This window comes from Embiotoca jacksoni, unplaced genomic scaffold (assembly GCF_022577435.1).
Source record: "Embiotoca jacksoni isolate LCO1_2020_lvr unplaced genomic scaffold, fEmbJac1.0.p SCAF_5, whole genome shotgun sequence".
Lineage (NCBI taxonomy): Eukaryota > Metazoa > Chordata > Actinopteri > Embiotocidae > Embiotoca > Embiotoca jacksoni.
In genome coordinates this window covers 8,708,287-8,729,753 of record NW_027185403.1, presented here as the reverse complement: position 1 = coordinate 8,729,753, position 21,467 = coordinate 8,708,287, and the positions used below count along the sequence as shown (strand labels likewise).

At 40.5% G+C, this 21,467-nt stretch overlaps 1 protein-coding gene across 1 annotated transcript in view; it reads left to right on the top strand.

Moving 5' to 3' along the window:
- Positions 1-7,592: 7,592 nt before the first annotated feature.
- Positions 7,593-21,467, top strand: part of ahnak (AHNAK nucleoprotein) — a 33,208-nt gene continuing 19,333 nt past the window's right edge. Inside the window, exons 1-5 of the mRNA XM_069171763.1 lie at positions 7,593-7,834; positions 15,785-15,848; positions 20,699-20,755; positions 20,879-21,037; positions 21,175-21,401. Of these exons, the coding sequence (XP_069027864.1) occupies positions 20,881-21,037; positions 21,175-21,401 (384 nt within the window). The 5' untranslated portion in view covers positions 7,593-7,834; positions 15,785-15,848; positions 20,699-20,755; positions 20,879-20,880. The remainder of the gene's footprint in view (positions 7,835-15,784; positions 15,849-20,698; positions 20,756-20,878; positions 21,038-21,174; positions 21,402-21,467) is intronic.

Here is a 21,467-nt window from a genome sequence, read left to right as displayed (position 1 = left end):
TCCCACATATCCTAGTATTCAACTTCAGTGAACTGCCACAAAGCAGTGACAGTAAGAGGAGATTCCGTTTGTAAAAACATGCAAAATATTTAGCACATTTTCCTAATGTCTACATTATACACTGCTCAAAAAAATAAAGGGAACACTGAAACAACACATCTTAGATCTCAATGAATGAAATATTCCAGTTGAAAATCTTTATTCATTACATAGTGGAATGTGTTGAGAACAAAATAACATGAGAATGATCAATGGAAATCAAAATCATTATCCCATGGAGGTCTGGATTCAGAATCATACTCAAAATAAAAGTGGAAAAATCAGATCACAGGCTATTCCAACTTCTGTGGAAATTCCTCAAGACAAGTCAAAATGAGGCTCAGTAGTGTGTGTGGCCTCCATGTGCCTGTATGCACTCCCTACAACGCCTGGGCATGCTCCTGATGAGATGATAGATGTTCTCCTGAGGGATATCCTCCCAGACCTGGATCAAAGCATCAGTTAACTCCTGGACAGTCTGTGGTGCAACGTGGCGTCGATGGATGGAACGAGACACGATGTCCCAGATGTGCTGGATTGGATTCAGGTCTGGGGAACGGGCAGGCCGGTCCATAGCATCAATGCCTTCATCATGCAGGAACTGCTGATACACTCCAGCCACATGAGGCCTAGCATTGTCATGCATCAGAAGGAACCCAGGGCCCACTGCACCAGCATATGGTCTTACAATGAGTCTGAGGATCTCATCCCGGTATCTAATGGCAGTCAGGGTACCTCTGGCTAGCACATGGAGGGCTGTGCGGCCCTCCAAAGAAATGCCTCCCTAGACCGTCGCTGACCCACCGCCAAACCGGTCACGCTGGAGGATGTTGCAGGCAGCAGAACGTTCTCCACGGCGTCTCCAGACTCCGTCACGTCTGTCACATGTGCTCAGTGTGAATCTGCTCTCATCCGTGAAGAGCGCAGGGCGCCAATGGCGAAGCTGCCAATCTTGGTGTTCTCTGGCAAATGCCAATCGCTCTGCACGGTGTTGGGCTGTAAGCACAGGCCCCACTTGTGGACGTCGGGCCCTCGTACCGCCCTCATGGAGTCTGTTTCTGACACTTTGAGCAGAAACATGCACATTAGTGGCCTGCTGGAGGTCATTTTGTAGGGCTCTGGCAGTGCTCCTCCTGTTCCTCCTTGCACAAAGGAGCAGATAGCGGTCCTGTTGATGGGTTGTTGTCCTCCTACGGCCCCCTCCACGTCTCCTGGTGTACTGGCCTGTCTCCTGGTATCTCCTCCATGCTCTTGACACTGTGCTGACAGACACAGTTTTTTTCATAGGTACAGTTCATATTTACACACTGTTACATTTGATTCATTTAAAGTGATATATGGAGGAAATGAGACCAATACATTATTATAAATATCATAAAAAGAAAAGCAAGAGCTTTGAGATTTCAATTTATATTAGTGAATAGAGAACTTTACAGAACTTTGATGGATGGGTTTCTCATAGATTAAAATTTCCCCACTCTGGGATTAATAAAGTCTAATCTAACCTAATCTAATCTAATGAATCCGTGTTGAGAAATTGTTTAGAAATACTTCCTGAGTGGGTGTAGATGAGAGAAAATGTTAAAACCTTTTTGTGCATGTAGTCTGACTGACTAATTTTCTGTGAAACATAGTATTGTTTTATTTTATTGGATGACAACACTCTTTCAGGCAGATAACTGCTGAGGAGGTCATATTCTCTGCACATTCAAGACTCAAAGTTGTATGTGTCACGTGTTCTAACAATAGAAACGTTTGCGTCTTGACTTGCATGTAAGAGCTACTGGTATCTTGTGAAAACACATGTACTTATATCCTATCATTGTTTGTGTTTCATTATTTAGGCCCCAATCATTTGCACATGTACAGCAACTACAAATAGTTATAGATTATGTACTGATCCAAAGGCATTGATTTGTGAGTAGTTCAGTTTCACTGTTTTTCTAATCTTTTTTCTTTTTTAATACAGAACCTTTCTCAGACAAAGTCACAAAGCGCTTCACAACAATTACAACAACAAATTAAAACATTTTTGAACCTTTTTGTTGGTTAATTGTAGATCATAAATATCTACAGCAACTAGCTGTTTGTTCAACTGACTTTCTATTTACCCCAAATAATTAGTAGGAATATCTCTATTCCTCCAGACTTGAAAGTGACAACCTGATGTAATTAATATTCTGAATGATTAAAGTTATTGAAAAATTATAAATTGTTACAGTTAAAAAACGTCGATGTCAAATATTCTGTTTTCACAGGTACATTCTTAACTGGAAACCACAAAGACAAGGGAAGTGCATTGAACTAAATATAGAAAGCATGATTTGATGGTGTTGAAAGACAAACCTTTCTCAGAATCGAAGAAGCTGTTAAATGTCTTCCCCTCTCGAACCTAAATTTACTGAATTCCTCAAGAACGCCACATTTGTCCCTTTCACTTCTCTCCTTCTTTTAGTAGAAGAATTTTTTTTTTTTTACCATTAACTGATCTAAACGTGTTGAACTGTTGCCTCTAGTACCATTATCCTAAAAAAGATAACATTGTGCCACTGATAAACCACGAGTCAGAATAAGTGCTCACGCCTGAGAAAAAAGCAGAAGTGTTTGCTTCATGGAAACAAATTTGGGCACACTGTGAACCTTGCAAAAGACGAGACATTTTGCTTCTATATCTTTGGACTAGAGAGCCAAACCAGCGTTGCTATTTATGACATTAATTCTCCCACACACTCTGCACCAAACCATTTATAATTGAAATAGCTTTCCCAATACACACTGTGCCAGGATTTATATTTACATACTATGACCCTCAACAAATCCATCAATATCTTTTTAAAAAATACATTTGAATTAAATGTCACTATTATGTCACCTTACTTCAAATTAAAGGTAACCAGTTTACATGATGTGTAAACACAGACATGCTTTCAGAGTCATGTCTGCCAATCATTAGGTTAATGAAGGTGAATAAATTGGAAAGAAAGTTATTCTTAAAATGTATCATTTGTTGCAAACTCTCAGTATTTCAACAATGAAATTAAAGTAAATATGCTTATAAATGACAAAAAGCTGATATATCATATACATATAAAAACAGGGTAAAATAATTCAAAAACAATGAAGGAATTGTTAAATATTCCACAAAAGGTACCAGCGCTTAAGCAGGATGGCATTGTTAAAGGGGTAGTTGTCTCAAACAAAACTTTCGAACTTGCTTTACTTTTTTTTTAAACTCACCCAGCTCCTGCTGTGAGTTGATTTAAATTTAATACAGATACTACTTATCATTAAGTAATTTAGGCCTCTAACTGGATTCACCTCATCAGTGTAAGAACAAGTTCTTAAGCGACAATGAAACTGCATAATCACGGTCCATAAACCTTCAATGCCCGCTGAAAACTTGTTGACCGCCGCACAGTTTGGACAAGAGTCCTGCTGTTCACATGCGGGCACATTACAGGAGGCAATAAGAGCCACACCTCAGTGGCAAAAAGGACTGAGCAAGCAGGTACAATAGCGGGACACTTTGTGTGTAGAAGATAATCTGTGATCCAAAATTTGTATTCTGCAGATAAGCACCACAGGGTTGCATTAAATATGTAAACATTATAAATAATCTCTGCAGTCAATACAATCATAATAATCCATGTTGTTAACTCATTCACACAGTTTGTTTTCGAGACTTTATGAGCCCTGCAGTAACATGTTTTATATTTTTATTAAAAATTTTTGAATGCCATTTCAAATAGATTATCTAAAACACTGTTGTGGTCCAAAGAGTACAGAAATACCTGACTTCATACAGAATTCTTCAGGATATTTGTTTATCTTGCACATGGTTGGGATTACTCCTTCACTTTTATCTCACCATGCACTCAGTTACTGTCAACTACGCACATGGGTCTTCTTTTGGTAGGAGAGCTGCACCCCGTTTTTGGGACAAAACTGAATCTGAGCTCTCTTGACTCACTGTGATGGGATGTGGCAATATTAAGATATGTGTATGCGCACATTTACAAGTGTGCGTGTACCACTCCCTGTTTGCTCTCCACAAAGCAACACAGTAACTTCCTCTGGGTATGCTCTCCTCCTTTAATGTTTGCTATTCCACATCGCTGAGCAAGGGTGTGACATATGAAGAAGGACAAAAGGGCTACTTCAAGGACGCTGTACATTGGTGTGAGAGGTGAAGAAGAACATATACTTACATTAAGCCAAGTTAGGCCAAATTTATTTATGTTGCACATTTACACACAACAAAAGTTGAACAAAGTGCTTCACAACATCAGACAGAATGAAAAGCAATGTAGATTTGTATGCAAATGAATAAAAAAATTAAGCAATAAAAGCAAGCATTCAATAACGAAAATAAGAACAATAGCAAGCAAACAACACATGAGGATATGCATGATGTGCAGTAGCAGGAAATCAATATTCAAATTGATTAATAATCAAATCAAACATCAAAACACATTTACTCTATATGCTTATACATCCACAACCAACATGACATCCCATCTGCAAATGGATGGTTGTATACAATATATCATATCATATATTCACATCACTACTTCCAACCAGGTGTACTGGTACCCCCGGGGCCACTTCTGCAGCTGCCTGAAGGTATGCTGTTCCCTCAGCTAATTATAGGGGGGAAAAAAAGAAAAAAACATTTGATTAAAAATATGAAGTAAAATGCAGGAATTACAACAATGGGTAAATGGCTGAAATAACTAAAAGTATGTGGTTAGCTTATAGTGGTGGAAGGGGAAACAAAATTGTGTCAGCACTTCCAGTACTCATAAAGTGGTGGGTGTATCCGCCAACATCAGCAAATCATGAAGTATTACATTCTGACTTTCAACAGTGAACAAAAAATATTTGAAGATATTGCCTGATATTCACAACAAAGATTTATCAAATAGAGGTGACAACAGTTTCCATTTTTTTTGGAGTACAAAGACTAGGTAAAACCTGCCATTTGGCTGGGCCGTGTATGAAACAGTAGTGGGCTTTTAATTTGAAACAAACAATGGCTTTTAATTTGAAACAAAGTCTGTAAAATGAAACGGACACAGGAAGCAGCAGCATTTGGCTGACCACAGGTGCGTTCAGCCGTCTTCATACACCAACTGCAGAGAAACAGCTGAGAGGTCATTTGTGTGAATATTTGATGGTATCGAAAATTCAGCGGGCACTGGACATTTTTTGGAGGGCAAAAACTGAATCGCAATCGCAGGTGCGTTTTGTTGACGCTGACTTAACATCCCCGTTAGCAGTGGCGCTAATGTTGCATTCACGCTTGAACTTTATTTCTGGAGACCCGTCAATCAAATGGTTTGATCGGGACATAACCTGGGCTGTTTTGTCTTGGTAAACTGTATTTAATCAATTTTTATAACGATCTAAGACGCAATAGTATGCAGTACTTTGCTGTAACAATCAGCTCTGCTGAATAATGCATGCTCCCCTTAACGCGCAGTAATTTCGCTTCAGATCTGAGATTCTCACGGAATCAAATGGTTTAATCGGCACATGTTTTTATTGATCAACTTTGACTGCATGAATTTTACACCCCATAATTATTTGTCTGCATTTACAAACTTAATATAACTATCCATTTAATAATCTGGAATCCTAAATTATACTTTTAAACACACATTTAAAAAAAAAAAAAAAAAAAAAAAAAAAAAAAAAAAATATTAGTCACAATATAGTGGAAGTATTGTGTTTAATCAAGGAAACCTTGTGCATTTCAGACATATCAAGAAAATGCCACTACTGGGTCTAAAAAAAACAACCATTGATGACCCTGAATGTTCAAAACAACTACAGAATTCAGATCATTTATCATCATTGAAAAATTTGATAAAGATTACATTGTAATGATTCGCCCTCCTGTTTAAAAACAATGATTGGTAGTTTTCTCTTTCGCTGTGGTGAGGTGCATGCAGTTTTCGGCAGATAGGCAGAACTCTGCATAACACCTGTACTGTGTACCAGTGAGAACTGACTCACATTAAGCAGATGGATCAGCTTCTAGGTGATTGTAATACACATCCAAACTTAAACAAACAAACAAACAAACAAACAAACAAACAAACCAGCAAAGCTCTATAGCCACTGCTGTACTAACACTTGAATAACGTCCACTTTAAGTTTTTTATTTTTTTAATTTTTTTTTAATTTTTTTTAAATGAACACGTTTAAATTGATATGACGTGGTGTCACAGCTGCTGGTGCACGAGACAAACAACAACAAAAAAGGTTGAAAGTCACTTCTCTCAAAACGTTGTTTTCGTTACTGAATTCATGATTTACCAAACATTTTTCATCTATGAGCCTTCTGCTGAGCTGTTTACACCTGTAATCCTGGTGACTAAATTTGTCTGAGGCCCCACCCAATCTGACTGCCTGAGCAATTTATCATGCCATCTCTTCTTTTATTTTCCCACCCTTTAAACACGGCATAACTGTGATCTGTGACTCTGAATGTTTTGTTTTAGAAGTTCAAAATGAGTTATTTACTTTGGCTGCCCCGCATTAGACCGGAGAGATGCAATCAGCGTGTGGCTGTAAAATACTTTTAAAATACTCGAAATAACAGTAGGGTATATGAGGAGCAGTGCCTGTGACATTAGCTGAAGTTTCACCTCAAAAATCTTTCACGTGACACGGACTATAACAAAATGAAGCTGCAAAGTTGCTCCTGATAATTACAGTGATTACTATTTTAATTGCTGTTTCTGCTTATGGCAGTGTGGAGGAAAATAGCAGCCCATATTCTGTATTCCAGATTTTTTAAAATCTTGAATACATTTTAAAATCCAAAAAATAAATGAAGTAATTTAATATACTATGTAGAGTTATGGCAGTTCAGGGTGGGCTTTGTTAAAACAAAAATACTTAAATAAATTCTTGTCTCGTAAACAGACACTTTGCCTTTTGTATGTTAAGTAAAGGCCTCACCCCTGAGTCATTATGTTAATGATAACTTTGTGTCAGTTTGTGTGGAGCAATTTAAATCCTGTAATGAGCCGTTTGTGTCATCGTATGATACCCATTTTGTGGTGTGTTACTCTGTGTACTTCAATGTTACGCTGAAATGGGAAACACAAGCTAAATTTTTATAAAAAAAAACACTTCCATGCAATATAGCTAAAAAAAACAAAAACAAACTTTTAAGCTGTCAAAATTTGTATTGCGTAACAAAATCTCCAACGCCATGCCAGAAACATTAGAGATATTTGCTTAAAATGTTTATTTTACTGACATAAACTGTATACATACTCGTGAAGAAAAACTGTTTAAAATCACTAACTACTGTTAGATCTTTCGATGATATACGTATGGTACCATGAAATACTGTAAGTTTAATTTCTTTCTTTTTCTTCTTCTTCTTCTTTCAGCAGAACCTTTCCTGTTACTTGTCATTGGAGGCCTCTATGTGAAGCAGTGGGTGGTCTCACAACTGCTGAGGACCACTCCCTCACACAGGTCCCCTCCCTCTGTGAACCAGGAGCCCTACCCAGCTCCCTATCCAACCACTCTGCTCAGCCCAGTGGAGCAGCCACACAGAAAAAAAAGAGAGAGGATAAAATCAACTCGGAGCAGAGGAGGGAGGGAGAGAGTCGGTGGAAGGAAACGCCCTGGAAATCTAGTTGAACGAGAAATAGAAAAAGAGACTGTGAAGTTGAGACGGTGTGAAAGTGCTTTACTTGGGCTGAGGAGAAGTGGAGTTTCCAAGGATGCTCAAGCTGGTGTGAGGCTTCTTGGGCGCAAAGACTGCCCAAAGGTAAAGATTCACACTTTTTTTTCTTTTTCTTTTTTCTTTTCTGAGCTCAGACTGAATGTATTTTTCTGTTTTATTGGTTTCTGAACTTTGCCAGCTGTGCTTTAATTTAACTAAACTGTGGTGCAAAATTTCTAAATCACTTGTAGTAACTCGGCCAAAGTTTAAACTACTGAATTGCAAAAGTGTCTGTTATCTGTCTGACATTCCTGTACTACACACAACAGGCCCTTGAAGTTAGTGTGTGTGTATCAGTAGTAAGAGTACAGTCACTTGGTCCAATTTTATTACATGTGCTTATCTCCCGTGTTATCCTACGGTGTTTGTGCTAAGGGGAAGTTTTGCTGGAGGGAAGCTGTGTGTAAAGACTCTATTGGTACTTGTTTGTTATGATTTGGTGTAAAGTGGCAGTGTTTTTTTTTTCTGTGAGTGAAAATCATCATGAAATTTGTCATCTTATTGAAAATGGTGCAGTACTGGAGAAGTGGGTGTGTACCCACAACCACCACATGAATGCAGACGCTTGACTGGAGTTGCGCACTTCACTTTTCACTTAACAGAGGTTGTCTGAATTTAATTTGGTATAATGTGTGTGTGGTCTTCTGAAATGGTTTTGGTTCCTTTCAAAATATGAGGTAAAAAACATCACTCTTATTTGCGTAGTGATTTGATTGCTATGCAATGTGGACGCCCTTTGCATACACATTACTTTATCGCTTTTAGGATCGCAAACTTTTTTTTTACTTTACAGAAGTGGAATATCCCACGCAGTAAATGAAAGTTATGTGGAAGAGGCAGTAGAATGATGGAGTCAGGTTGTGTGTGTTGATGTTTTCGCTCAGGTGTTTCTATTATCTGTCCAGAGGTGGTTTCCTACGACTTGTGAAGTTTAAAAAGTAAAGGTACTTCCTATTGATAGCCTGCAGCAACAACAGACTTGGGTGTGGATCCCTCTCCTTCACCTCCCTCCGCCCTTTCCTTTTTTTAAAATTTTTTTTTCTTCCCTTCCTTCTTGCTTCGCTGTCTCCTCACAGAGGCACACCCTTTACAGCCAGAAAAAAAAAAAAAAAAGAAACCATACACGCTGCAGACGCACGTCGCAGTGGGTCCTTCCGGGTACCTCCAAAAGGTCCTTCATGGAATTTCAAGGGGGTGCCGGCAGAATGAAAAGTATTGATCAAAACTTTTCCTCTGCCTATTCACTATTATGTAGAGAGTTGTACATTTACCAGTTTTATGGATCAATGAAAATATCATGCGTGTACCTCTTTTTTTTTTTTATAATGCAAGCTGCTTTTGTGGAATGTGATAAACATGTCTTGAAATGTTAGAAATCTGTTTTTGAACAGCACGTTCCTTTCTTCAGTTTGTGTTGCGTAACAGAAAGTTGAAACCCATCTCTGCTGCTTGATTCGAAAGGCACGTATGTTTGTTTTTGTGACTTTACTTTTTAAAGTCTCGGACAGAGGGACTTCTCCTTCTCTGTTTTACCTTGGGTCTCTTAACCCGGGCTCCTGGCCAGGGCGTGCTGGGGAGGGGGGGGGGTGGCGAAAGAGAGTCAGGGAGTGAGTTAGTGAGGGGGGGGATGGGTGGGGTGGGGGTGAAGGGGGGGGGGGGGTAATGGAATGTAGTGGTTTGGAAAGACAAGCTAATTGGAACCAGGTTTGAGGCATAGAGGGGGGGGGAGCTACGACTTTGCTCATTTGGAGAAAGAGAAAAACACATTTTACAAACCCAAAAGATGGAGTTTTTTTTTTTTTTTTTTTTTTTCTGCCTGTAGTAAAAAATAAATAAATAATAATTGGTAAAACCCTCATGCAATTTTTTTCAGGTGTGGTCTTAAAGTTAAATCGCTCCACGTAGTCGGGTCTGAATTAGATACGATGTATGTTTAGGTCGAGGAGGAAGCAGATATAAAAGCTCGGACGTAGTCCTTTGTTGAATCTCAGTTGGAAGTCAAATTTCACTGCGTGCAGTTGCCCTCCGCAGTTCCTCCTGCCACACCCAAAAGTCCGTTGAGAGGCGTGTTAGGGAGAGCTGCTCTTTGCTGTACAGTCTTTTTTTACAACGCGCACTCGGCCCGTGTTGTGTGCCCCACTGCTGTAAATGTCTGGCGTTCCCCAAATTGCTCTTTTCAAGGTGATTGATGGTGACACTTCTGGAAGAGACAGGGCTAAAAAGAAAAAAGTCTTGAGTTTTGAGGGTAATATTTAATCTAAAACATGTTTAGTGATTCTTGAATTTCAGAAATTCACATCTTTATTTGGCGACCATGTGGTGTGAAGTTAGTGTATGATTACAGGTGTCAAATTCTGCTCTAAGTGAGGGTGTGGACTTGAGCTGACACAATATACATGGAACATAATTTATATAGGAAGTTCTGAAACATTGAAAATTGTTACTAACTGCCTGTAGCTGAATCGCTGGTTTTAAAACGGGGCCTCATCTTGGCTGAGGGCGGACACTGTTTGTCCAAATACCTGCACTGTCCACCGACGCAGCAGCACAGAGGCTACATTATGTTGTCCCCTGAAGTAATGTAAACCTTTTGGAATTCTAAAAACCACACCATGAAATTGTGGGGGAAAAAAAAGAAAAAAAAAAAGCTTTATTAGTTAAATTATTATTATTTTTTTTTTAGATTTTATACACTTTATTAATCCCCGAGGGAAATTATGCTCAGTCATCCTCGCTGACATTGGCAGCACTCGGTGTCACTCGGGCTGATTTTGTTGTACTTGACACCCACGTGAGAAACGGCATATTTAGAGGCGTGAGGAAAAGGACATGCCTCGTGACTGTTTGGAGTCTGAAATTGAGCGTGTCAAGATATTTATCACCGTGCTTTAGCAGAGCCTCTGCATGTTGCTGCGCCGTTGTGCAGCGTGACTCATACGTGCCAGTGTGAAACTTAAGGAAACTGGTCTCTAGCACACTTCCTCTGCCATTTCCTCTTTGGTTTGTTGAGTGGGTGGTTAGAAGGAGGGACAGCATGGGTTTGCGAAAAGAGGGAGGTGGATGCTCTCGATAAGCTGAAAGAAGAGAAGGGCGATTGTGCTCAATCTATAGATTTTTTTTTTTTTTAATTTTAATTTTTTTCTTCACAGTTGACACTCATTTAGAAGCCAAGCTGTGCTCTCGGACATCCTGATGTTCCACCAAACTCACTGAAGGGCCACCTTTCTAGAGATCGGTTGAATAAAACAATAGCAAATTTGTAGATACACGAGTTCCAGTGAGGGAAGTTTAGTTTCCCTCTAGATGAAAATAAACATTTAACTGCAGTGTGCGATTTTTAGAAAGTTTTTCTCAGCAATCCACCCAGCAGCCACTCCCTTCTCGCTCATCTAATGCTGGTTTGGAATGTTTCATCATGTCTTCGCTGTTCTCTGCAGAGCGCCTATCATTATTATTGCTTGCCTTGTTGTTGAGAGATAGTGACTTGAGAGGCACGAAGAAATAGTCATCAAATAATACCCCTGTAAGTCACACCCATGCACATGTATGCAATTCAGACTTGTGTGTTGCAGCGCCAAGCATGGGACACGAAAAGGGTGTGAATCTTTTTCTTTTTTTCTTTCTGATTAAGCCATTAACTCCCACCACTGCTCCTCCAAACATCTGCTATGCGGAAACTATCCAAGAATGATAAATGTGAAGTGGCTGTTGCGGCGCAGCGCAGTCCACCTGCCTCCTACCGTCTAACCTGTACGCCCCCCCCCCCCCCCACACACACACACACATACACACACACACACACACACACACAAAAACAATACTGTTGTGTTCCCCTGTGCACGGAATGACACGCAGCATCTGTTACTGAAACTCTATTTGGCCTGAGGTGCCCAACATTTCCGAACGGGAGGGGTTGGAATGTAAATTTAGAAATACATTCAGCTTTGTTTAGATTTTGTTTTTTTTCTTTATCTGGCACAAGGAACTCAAGGATGGCACTCGCCACCATCCAACACGCTCTCTTGCTCTAAACAAACTCTGCACTACTCGTGTCGAAATGCTCGGTAGCAATACACATACTGACGCTCTGCTTATGCTTCAAGATCTACAGCTAAGGATGTCTTTTGTCTATATATATATACACATTCTGCTGCTATGCTTGCCAACTGGCCCTCCTCTTAACCTTCTTGTCCCCTGCACCGTCAACGGACGTGCATTGGTTCTTGTTTAAACAGCAGCTGTGGGAGACTGAAACTAACCCTGAATAAATTGCCAAATTAAATTGCGTTAAAGCTGGGCAGTTACATGACATGGCCTCTATAAGGCTGCTATGGGTGCGAGTAAGCCTCTATTCTATTTACGTGGCAGAAGTGTCCTCTTTCTTTCACATTGGAACAACTAGTTATGCCAGTTAAAGATTTGCATCTTCAGCTGAATTATTCCATACGTCCCGAAGCAGAACATACTTTCCGGGGCTCCTCATCAATCCTAATGATTGCTGTGTTCGTTGCTCAATGTTCTCGGCGCTGAAACCGTTTGTGGGCCCCGATCCAGGATCGCTTCTCATTTCAGGACAGAATTGCAAAAACGTTCTGTTTCATTTGTTGCAAAAATGTTACTACTTTGTTCTTTTAAATGTCAAGTTATGTTTTTTGTACATCACTTGTATCGTCTCAGTGGGATTTGAAGGCCCACAACTGCAGCCGTTTGTGATGCACTTATTAAGAAGGAAGGAAAACTCCCAGTAAAGAATTTGCTCACATGGAAAAAAATTGTGGGACCCTTGGGAGAGGAAATCCAAAGTAGGACGCTCCTCATTTGGATGTCTAGTGGTCAGTAAGTCATGATACGAGCCAGTTATCTGGTACTTACCGCCTCATTCTGTATAGTACATTTCTGTTTCTGTCCTTTTGAGAACATTAGTCTGAAAAATGTATTTCAATAAAAATCGAGGCATAGTTGAAAAGTGATGTCAACGCAAACCCCCTGGTGTTGTTTGTGATCTCGTAAAAACTAGAGAAGACGTTTTTAAGAGTTTTCTTCAGTTTTTCCATTTGTTGCACTAACTCCTGCCAAAGTCACAATGGTTTAAACAGCAGCAGGCCAAGTTGGCGTCAGTGGGCAGGCTTTGGTCTTATGCAGGCCTTGTGGTTTGGTTCAAGGCTATGTGGACTATGGCGTGCAGAAAAGAACCATTTATTTTGACGCTCATTCCTTTCATATGCGTCACACATGCATGTCCTATCTGCTTTTCTGAGGCGGGACTGAAGGCCAGGCCCTGCTGGGTCTCTTTGTATTTGTTGTACTTGCTGTGCCAAAGCATAATGCAGCAACGGGAACAGGGAGTCTATTCTGTTTTGACAACAAGGTTGATTTGGCCACTACTCTTCTCTCCCTCTTTATGTCCTCTTTAGGTCATTTTATTTGCTCGTAATCAAATCTTATCACTCACCAGCACCTCTGTGCGTGATACAAGTACGATTGAACTGTCATCACAGTCCCACTATTCCCATATTTATTTATTTATTTTTTGACAAATTGAGTGGATTTGGCAATTGATTTGACAGATTGACTCGAGGCAGACTTTGATCAGTTTCAGTGCTTTGTGACGTACCTGATTTCAAGCTACGACGGTCAGGCAGCCCAGGTATGTGCCCTCAAGTGACAGCAGAGAGGCCTAGAGTGGGGATGAAAGTGCTGCGTGCTACATCCACCAAGTGCACAAAACGAGCCAACTAAAATGATGACGATGACAATTCTTGTCATGCTGATCAAGGTAATATGGACATTGAAACGGGGATTTTCTCACTACATGCATACTTCTCAGTGTGCATTAGAGAGAGAGAGAGAGAGAGAGAGAGAAAGAGAGAGAGTGTGTGTCATGATGCCAGTAAGTGCGCATACCTGACTGAATGTGGTGTTCTTGCTTATTTGAGCAGAACCTAGGAGGGGTGGAGGGTCGGGGGGGGTGGGGGGGGAGGAGGTAATGGTAGGCACACAAGCAGCGTGCAGGGTGGGCGGCATAGACTGAAGCTGGAGTCAGACTCTGAGAGAAAGAGGACATTTCTTTGGAGTTAGTCACCGTGGGGAGCGGCTGGGCTCCCTTCCAGCTGGCCTGACCGTTCCATCAAGGAATGTGTGCGTGTGCGTGCGTGCGTGCGTGCGTGCGTGTGCGTGTGGGTGTGTGCGTGCGTGCGTGTGCGTGTGGGTGTGTGTGTGTGTAAGAATGTGTGTGTGTGTGTGAGAGAAAGCGAGAGAGACTGGAGGCCAGGGTGGGGCCGTGCTCTGAACTGCTCCTGCTAAGCAGAGGCGAGCGACGTGATCTGCGTCGCGGACCCGTGCTGTGGTATTTCTACTCACGTGTGTGCTTGTATTTGTTTTCCCCTCCTATTGGTGACCACATTTCACCTTATTGCAATACCTGCGTATGTTTTTCCGCGCGGTCTCGCAAAGATATTTAGTGGGGAAGGTGGAGTGACCTATTTCTTGTCTTTTAAGTTTGTTTCATCTGATACGGCCATTGTAAAAAAATAAATTTGCTTTCATGATGCCATGTTTTTTTTTTTATTTTTTTTTTTTTATTGCATCATAGATCTGGACGTTAGAGCAATAACTTTAAAAAAATCTCCCACATAAAAAGTTACAGATGCCACACCCGTTATCTGATTTTGCCGTGACCCAGACTCACTCTTATCTCACATTTCCTTTTGATTGCTCCTTCTACCTTTTGGATAAATGTCAGTCAGCCTGTACCTGAATGACTCCTGACACAGCAGTCTGATTAATACGTCTCTGTAACAAGAGTATGAGCTAGAGAGTGTACACAGCTGCTCTCCCCACACAAACATAATGACAACCACGTACTGGCTAGCATTTATCTCAGCTATGTACCATCTATTTCAGTATGAGACATATTCAAAACAACAATCAATAACAGCGCATTCTTGGGGGGGAAACTTAGTGTTTTACAAGCTTTGCATCTGTTAATGGATTTAAGGAGCGCGTCTACTCATTTTCTCTCCATCACATTACACAGCTATTAAAACCTTTCTGTTTAGAAATTGTCTTTGTCTCAAAAACAGTTAATTGGCATAATTTTCACCAAATTAATGAGCAGTTTAGTTTATTGAGCTTTGGGTATTGGGGAGGGGGAAGTTAATGATGGGGTTGGAGAGGCTGTCTCGGAAGAATTTTCCTCCAGAGGGACATGTTCCCACCGGTAGATACCTGTCTGTCCATACATCATTTCTGTTTGTACTGCGACTGACAGGAGAAGGCTTTGTTTCACAATATGCTGGTTGCTTGACACAATAAACCCAGCAAGATCTGTGGGCTGTTGGGCTAGTTACAGCGGGTAGAAGTAAGAGTCACTCGGCATGTTGAGTGACACTTCGAATCCAAGTGACGAACGACACTGCAACAACTACATTGTATTGCTACATTGGCTTCTATGGTTGCCCATTTATGCTCTTATACTACAGTGTTTTATACTTTTCAGTCGTCACTTGAGCTAAAGAATTCATGTGCATATTTGAGAGAACATTTCCTTTTTTAATTCCTCTGGAACTGGATTTGCTTCAAGCAAACTAAATTGGACTCTGGGTAGTTGTAGGAAGTAGCTGGCTTTATTGACTTGCAGGGAGTTTTGCATCATTACTTAACAGGGGCAATCCTGCTACCACTGCTTGGTTAATTATTAAAGCCTTTTAAGGCTCTGATTGGTCCCGAAATCTCCATTGAGCATGTACGCAAGAATGCCATGAGTAAATGTGTGTCATATGGGGACACACCTCTTAATGCAACGCGTGTGTGTGTGTGTGTGTGTGTGTGAGATACACTGAAACATTGTTTGCTATTGCGTAACAGAGCATGATGTTATAATAAGGACAGATTTATTTTTAGCCTTAACAATGTTTCATTTAATTTAAATTTTTTTTTTTTTTTTTTAAAGAATATAAAATTAATCCCAATCCTGTTTTTATTTTCTGTCAACAGAAGTCGAGAATACAGGAACACAGGCATCAGACTGAGGCCCTTGGCTTTGCTTGAGCAATCCAAGGTAAGTGTCATTAGACATGATGTCAAACACCCACACACCGCATCTCTCACTGGTTACCAAAATAAAATACAACTTTCTTACTCCTCATCACTTGACTCCAAGACCGTCTAGTCAATGTCACCTCAGAACAGCAATCTATTCTGCGGCCAGACGCCATTCCTCTGTTGGAATTTTTTGTTGCAAAGCCTCCTCTGAACCTGGAAGGTCGTGCCTCCGCCAATCAGCTGTGAAAGGCCTGCCTTGTGGAAACCTGACACTTGGTTGCCTCTGCTCCCTTTGCCTCCTTTTTGGCCTCCTCCTTCCTCCCTCAGTGACCACCTGTTCCGCTCGAACCCCTTTCTCCTTACAAAACAACCTCGTCAAAAGCCCACCAAGCTCTCGCTGTTTGTAGCTGGCAGCTGTGGCTAATTTGCTCCTTCTTGAGTGGCGGGAGAAGCTCACGGAGAAGAAGACACTAAACCCAAACTGTACGCAGCCAAACAAGACATAAGAGATGTGTATCCAGAAATTGCTCTGTGGTTGCACACTAGTGAACAGAAGCTTTTGTCTGGCGGGCTGTCTCCACGCCCCTCTTCCCAACACACATACCAGGCCATAATAAAACATGATAGACGGATGAGCTCGTCTGTCTCCCTTGACCCTCATTTTTTTTTCCCAGCCTCAATGGTTTCCTTCGAAGCTCTTGTTCTCATATTTGTTAACATATGCTTTTGAGGACATCACTAATCAAATTTATGGCATCAGGGCTATAATACTCAGACATGTCAGAGAAATTAAAGCGAAAGAATACAGGACTGGTTGAATGTCATGTTGTCTGATCGCTTTGAGCCACAGACTGCCTGCCTCTCTTCTGATTTCAAGAACAAGTGCTTATTTATTCAGCATCTGTTTACAACACAGCCCGCATTTAATCATATGATGATTTTGGATCGGGTTAATATAAATCTTTTCTCCATTTCTAACCATAGTTGGGTCATATTCTATGTTTGTGCAAAGAAGAGATACTTTTGACTGAGTTTAGAAGTAAACAAAAAATGAAAGGGAGACTTTCCTGTAATTATTCAGGTTGCCTTGTGCACAATGTGGTCTTGTTAGCTTCAGATGAGTCTCTTTAGCCGTAGTCCCACATTTTCATGAGTACCGGTACTTGCCTGCCTTTTCACTTGTCCACTGTTATCCTGACATTCCACTGAACAGTTTCACAACCATTCCTCACTTTTTCACTTGCTACCTCACTTTCTTTCTTTCTTTTTTTTTTTTTTTTTTTTTTACCAGTTCCTCCTTTTTCCATCATCCTCCATCTCTCTATGTTCCTTCCTTCCCTTCTATATAGCTGCGAGCCTCAGCTCCTCCCTGCAGCCTGTTGCCAGAAATATGTCAAAACTGTGAGAATGAGGACGGCCCAAATAGTTCACCCTCAATCATGGAAAGACTAAGTGTGAGGGTAAGATGAGGAAGGTGGAAAAGTTTCTTTATGAAAGTAAATATTAATGACATGTAGCTATGTGGAAAAAAAAAAGAAAGTGGATTGGGAGGAAAGGCAATGAAAGAGAGAAGTTAAGAGAGTTGTGGGCTGAGGTTAGCAGTTTGAATGAGATAGGGAGAAATTAATAAGAAAATGGTTTTCTCTGTCTTCAGGAAACTTGTGAAAGTTGGACTTCCCCTTCCGTCTTTTCCGAAATACTTAATCCAGCCAAAGATAATAAATGCCTTGTTAGCTAAAGTGTTTCATATTCTCTGCCACCTTCTCAAACACTGAATAGTTCTATGTCAATAAGCATATGTGAAAGGAAGAAAAAGTGAGGAAACGAAGATCATGGGAAAAGTTTGTCAGCCATTTTTGTCTGTGGGGAATGTGTGAAATGAGCCACATTGTGACCCGTGGGGAAAACACAAATTCCTTTTGGTCCAGGCCAAATACTCTTGGGATGGGATCAGAAGGGCCCGGTTAAGATACTATAAGTGGCAGTGTTAGTTGAGCTGAGTGGAGTTTGCTCTGCACAAGTCAATTGTGTAACGTGGAGTCTTTCCTGCTGCAAACTGCTGTGTCTGTCCCCTCCATGCTCACACAGTTCAGCTGTAATTACTAAATATAATGTTGCAGCTTAAAGCCTTGATAGATTCATGTTTCAAGCTTCAGTCGGATCACACTGACAGGCACAATGAGATGGACAGAGGGAGGTGAAAAGAGAAAGAAAGAATTGAAAGATCAGGTTGTAGATGCGTGCAAGTGGTTGGCGTCATCTTTGGCGTAAACACATTCCCATTCTCTCATATTAACGCTCCCAGCAGCTCTGGCTTGTGCTATTCAATCCTGACAGTCTGCAAAAAGAGAGGCGGTTTAATATTACCTCAAAGCATTGCATGCATTCTCCTGTATTCCCGGTCACACAGAACTAGTCTATTTATTGACCCGTGTTAATTAGTGTATTGCCGGTTATGTGCCATTGGATAAAGCTAGAAGGACACGTTTGCAAATCACATGGGTTTCCAAACTGTCTGTTCGTTAATGGTTTTTCACACCCCTGACTTTCACGAAGATGTTGCTCATTTTTGACATGTATAAAGCAGCCAAAGACGCTATAATTTTTCTGTGACTGTAAAGTCATTGTAGCAGAATGGAAAGCAGCCTGGCAAGACGGCAAGTCAAAAAAACAACAACAACCTGAAGTTATCGAGACAACAGTTCGTATGGTTACGATACAGTTTTGTTAAAACTATCCCACTTACCCACAACCACACATACACATATGGACTACATGGATTTGAAGTTTATTGTTTTACATCTCTGCAAAATACTGAAAACATCAGGGATGTTTTCTTCTAACCTTGTTTGTTTAAGGTACTGCATATTGGCAGCGTAGCATGAGTGGCAGATGGTCGTTGAGAGAGTGATGCGTGCTACCGATCAGTTTCAAACAGCTGTTTCTTTATCTTTGCCACAGGTTCCTTTTGTTTCCAGCAGCTTGTTATCTTGCAGAACAGTGTGGTGGTTTCACTGAATGAGGAAGGGATTTGTGGCTTACTGGTGCAATTATGCTATTTAAAGTGGAGCAAAATAGTACAGAAAAAAAAAAAAATGCATTTGTGTTTTTTAGTAATTATTTCCCAGATGGACAATACTCTGACAAGTTTTTGATCATATAGAAATCCAGCTTTACAACTACAGCCTCTGCAATTCACCCCCCCACACCCGCCCAAGTTGGTTTCTTAACTTTTCTCCCTTGACTTGTTAGAGGAATCTCCCTTCCCCACCCCCATCAAGTTGTTCTCTGGTTGTCAAGTCTACCCCATCAAAGCATAGGCAACAGATAACCACAATGACTCACTTCCTGTGACGTTTGTGCCTCCCATGGACAGGTTGTTGCCATTTGTTTTGGCTGATTACAGGCAAATAGAACATTTGCTAAAATCAGCTGAATGGATGCAGCTGGTAGCCGTAGAATGATTGGCACTGAAATAACTGTTGAAATAGAGCTGAATCACTGTCTAATGGTACAATATCATTTGTCAAACTAGTACTTGTACTGTTACCACTTACTAATTATCTACATCCTGTGCAGTCAGTATACCTGGACATCGATGTGTTGGTTCATGCATTGAACCATTAAACAGCTGTGCAGTGATGGAGGTCAGCTGTCCAGATCAGGAGGTAGAAAGGGTAGTTTTTTGTTGTTTTTGGTTGGTTAAGTCATACATTTGTTATATTTATCTTAATGTGCACGCCTGTCTTTGAGCAAATAACTGAATCACAAATTGATTGAACTGTTTGTGATGATGTGAGTCACTTTGGACAAAAGTGTGTACAACATGAATGCAATGTAAAAACATCCAAATAGTTTCTGGCTTGGTAGAGACACATGGTTGAGACAGCTTTGTATAATTCAAGCGGTGGGTTGTGGAGTGTTTGGTACTGATGAAATAATGGGTTGTCTGTTCCAAAGGGTAGAGTGGGTAGGGCTAGTCAGCATGTCTGGGAATGTAAACATAGTTTATTGACATTTTGATTACTGTTATAAAAAAGCTGAGCATGGATTTCAGTTGGCCTGATATGACCTGATCGAAATATGGTGAATTGTTGCATAATTCTTGCCTATTAGCAGGGATACAGTAATATAGCCAGAGGTATTTAACCTAAAGTCTAATGACCACACCCATTAAATAACATGTTATGCGCTGCATCACAAAGGTGATCATCTCAATCATTCTTCAGCAGTAGTCAAAAATACAATTACAACAAATGTATGGTTAACTTAAACTGATACTGATTACCTGTCAATAATTAACATGTTTAAGAAGGCTGATGTGCATTGTGTATATTCGCATATAAAAATGTGTACTTGTTTTACAATCAAATTAGGGTTTGTGCATGTGTATTAATATGGAAGAATGTGCACTAACATGTTGACGTATGTGTTACTGTGCATTTCTGCACCTCTGTGTGTGTTTTCATGAAGCAATGTAGCTTTAACCATCATTGTTCTTTCTTTTGATTTTGGAGCTGGGATGTAAGTGCAGGATTTGGCTGCTTTCGTCAGGACAGGGTGTGACTGACTTCTAACCAATTTCCAAAACATAGAGCGTACTGGAGAGAGGGAGCGGATGGTTCGGTGTTTTGGGGAGATAGAGGCTGTTATATAAAAGAGCTTTAACACCATCTAGTGTTCACCTTTAAGTCATATACAGCAGACTACTTACAGAGAAGGACTGGTAATTTTTTTTCAATTAGGCAAATAAATATATATATATATATATTTATTTAAAAAAAAAAAATTTAAGGTTGAAAGAAAAACATTTGATATGTTCCAGATTAATTTTGTTTTCATTATTATTGTGTTTTCTTTATGCAGGAAAAGAGAAAAACTTTCCATCACATCAGGGCTGAAAGCGAGGAAAGCAAAAACAAGGTATTTTATGAAGTTACGGTCACAATAAATATTATTTTTTTTCCCCCATATTTCATCCTGTAGTAAGTTCTAGCGTGCTTGTGCTTTTTCTGATGAACCCATTGTTTTTATGGTAATGTTTAGAGATGGCTGAGGAGGAGGACACTAGGGAGGTGCTCTTTCCAGACTGGGAAGGTCCGGACAAAACCGGCTTGACCATTGCACAGTCAAGTGAAGGAGAGCTCTTCGTTACGGAGGTCAAAGGAGAGTCACCTGCAGCACGTTCTGGACAAGTATATGAAGGTAAGGAATTACTTCTTATTTTTCTTTAATCAGAGTATTTCATCAAATATGGCATAAGATTTTTGGTCACCCACATGCTGACTGACCTTAAATGTTCCTAATGGACTTTTTTCCTGCTGTGTCCACCTGATTCATAGGTGACCAGATTGTGGGTGCCACCATTTACTTTGACAAAATGAGCTCAGAGGAAACAGCAGACCTACTGAAGACATTGAACCGACACAAGGTTGGACTGAAACTACAGAACAAAGGAGACCGATCACCTTCCTGCTCACCCTTGAGCACACCATGTCGTTCCCCAATGGGCACCCTTACATGGGAAGGGAAGACCCGCTTTGGAGGTTCCAGTCCAGACATCATTCTTGTAAGTTCCCTTTTTAAACCAAATGATAACTTTTTTTTCTTTGTAGGGAAACTACTGAACTAATAC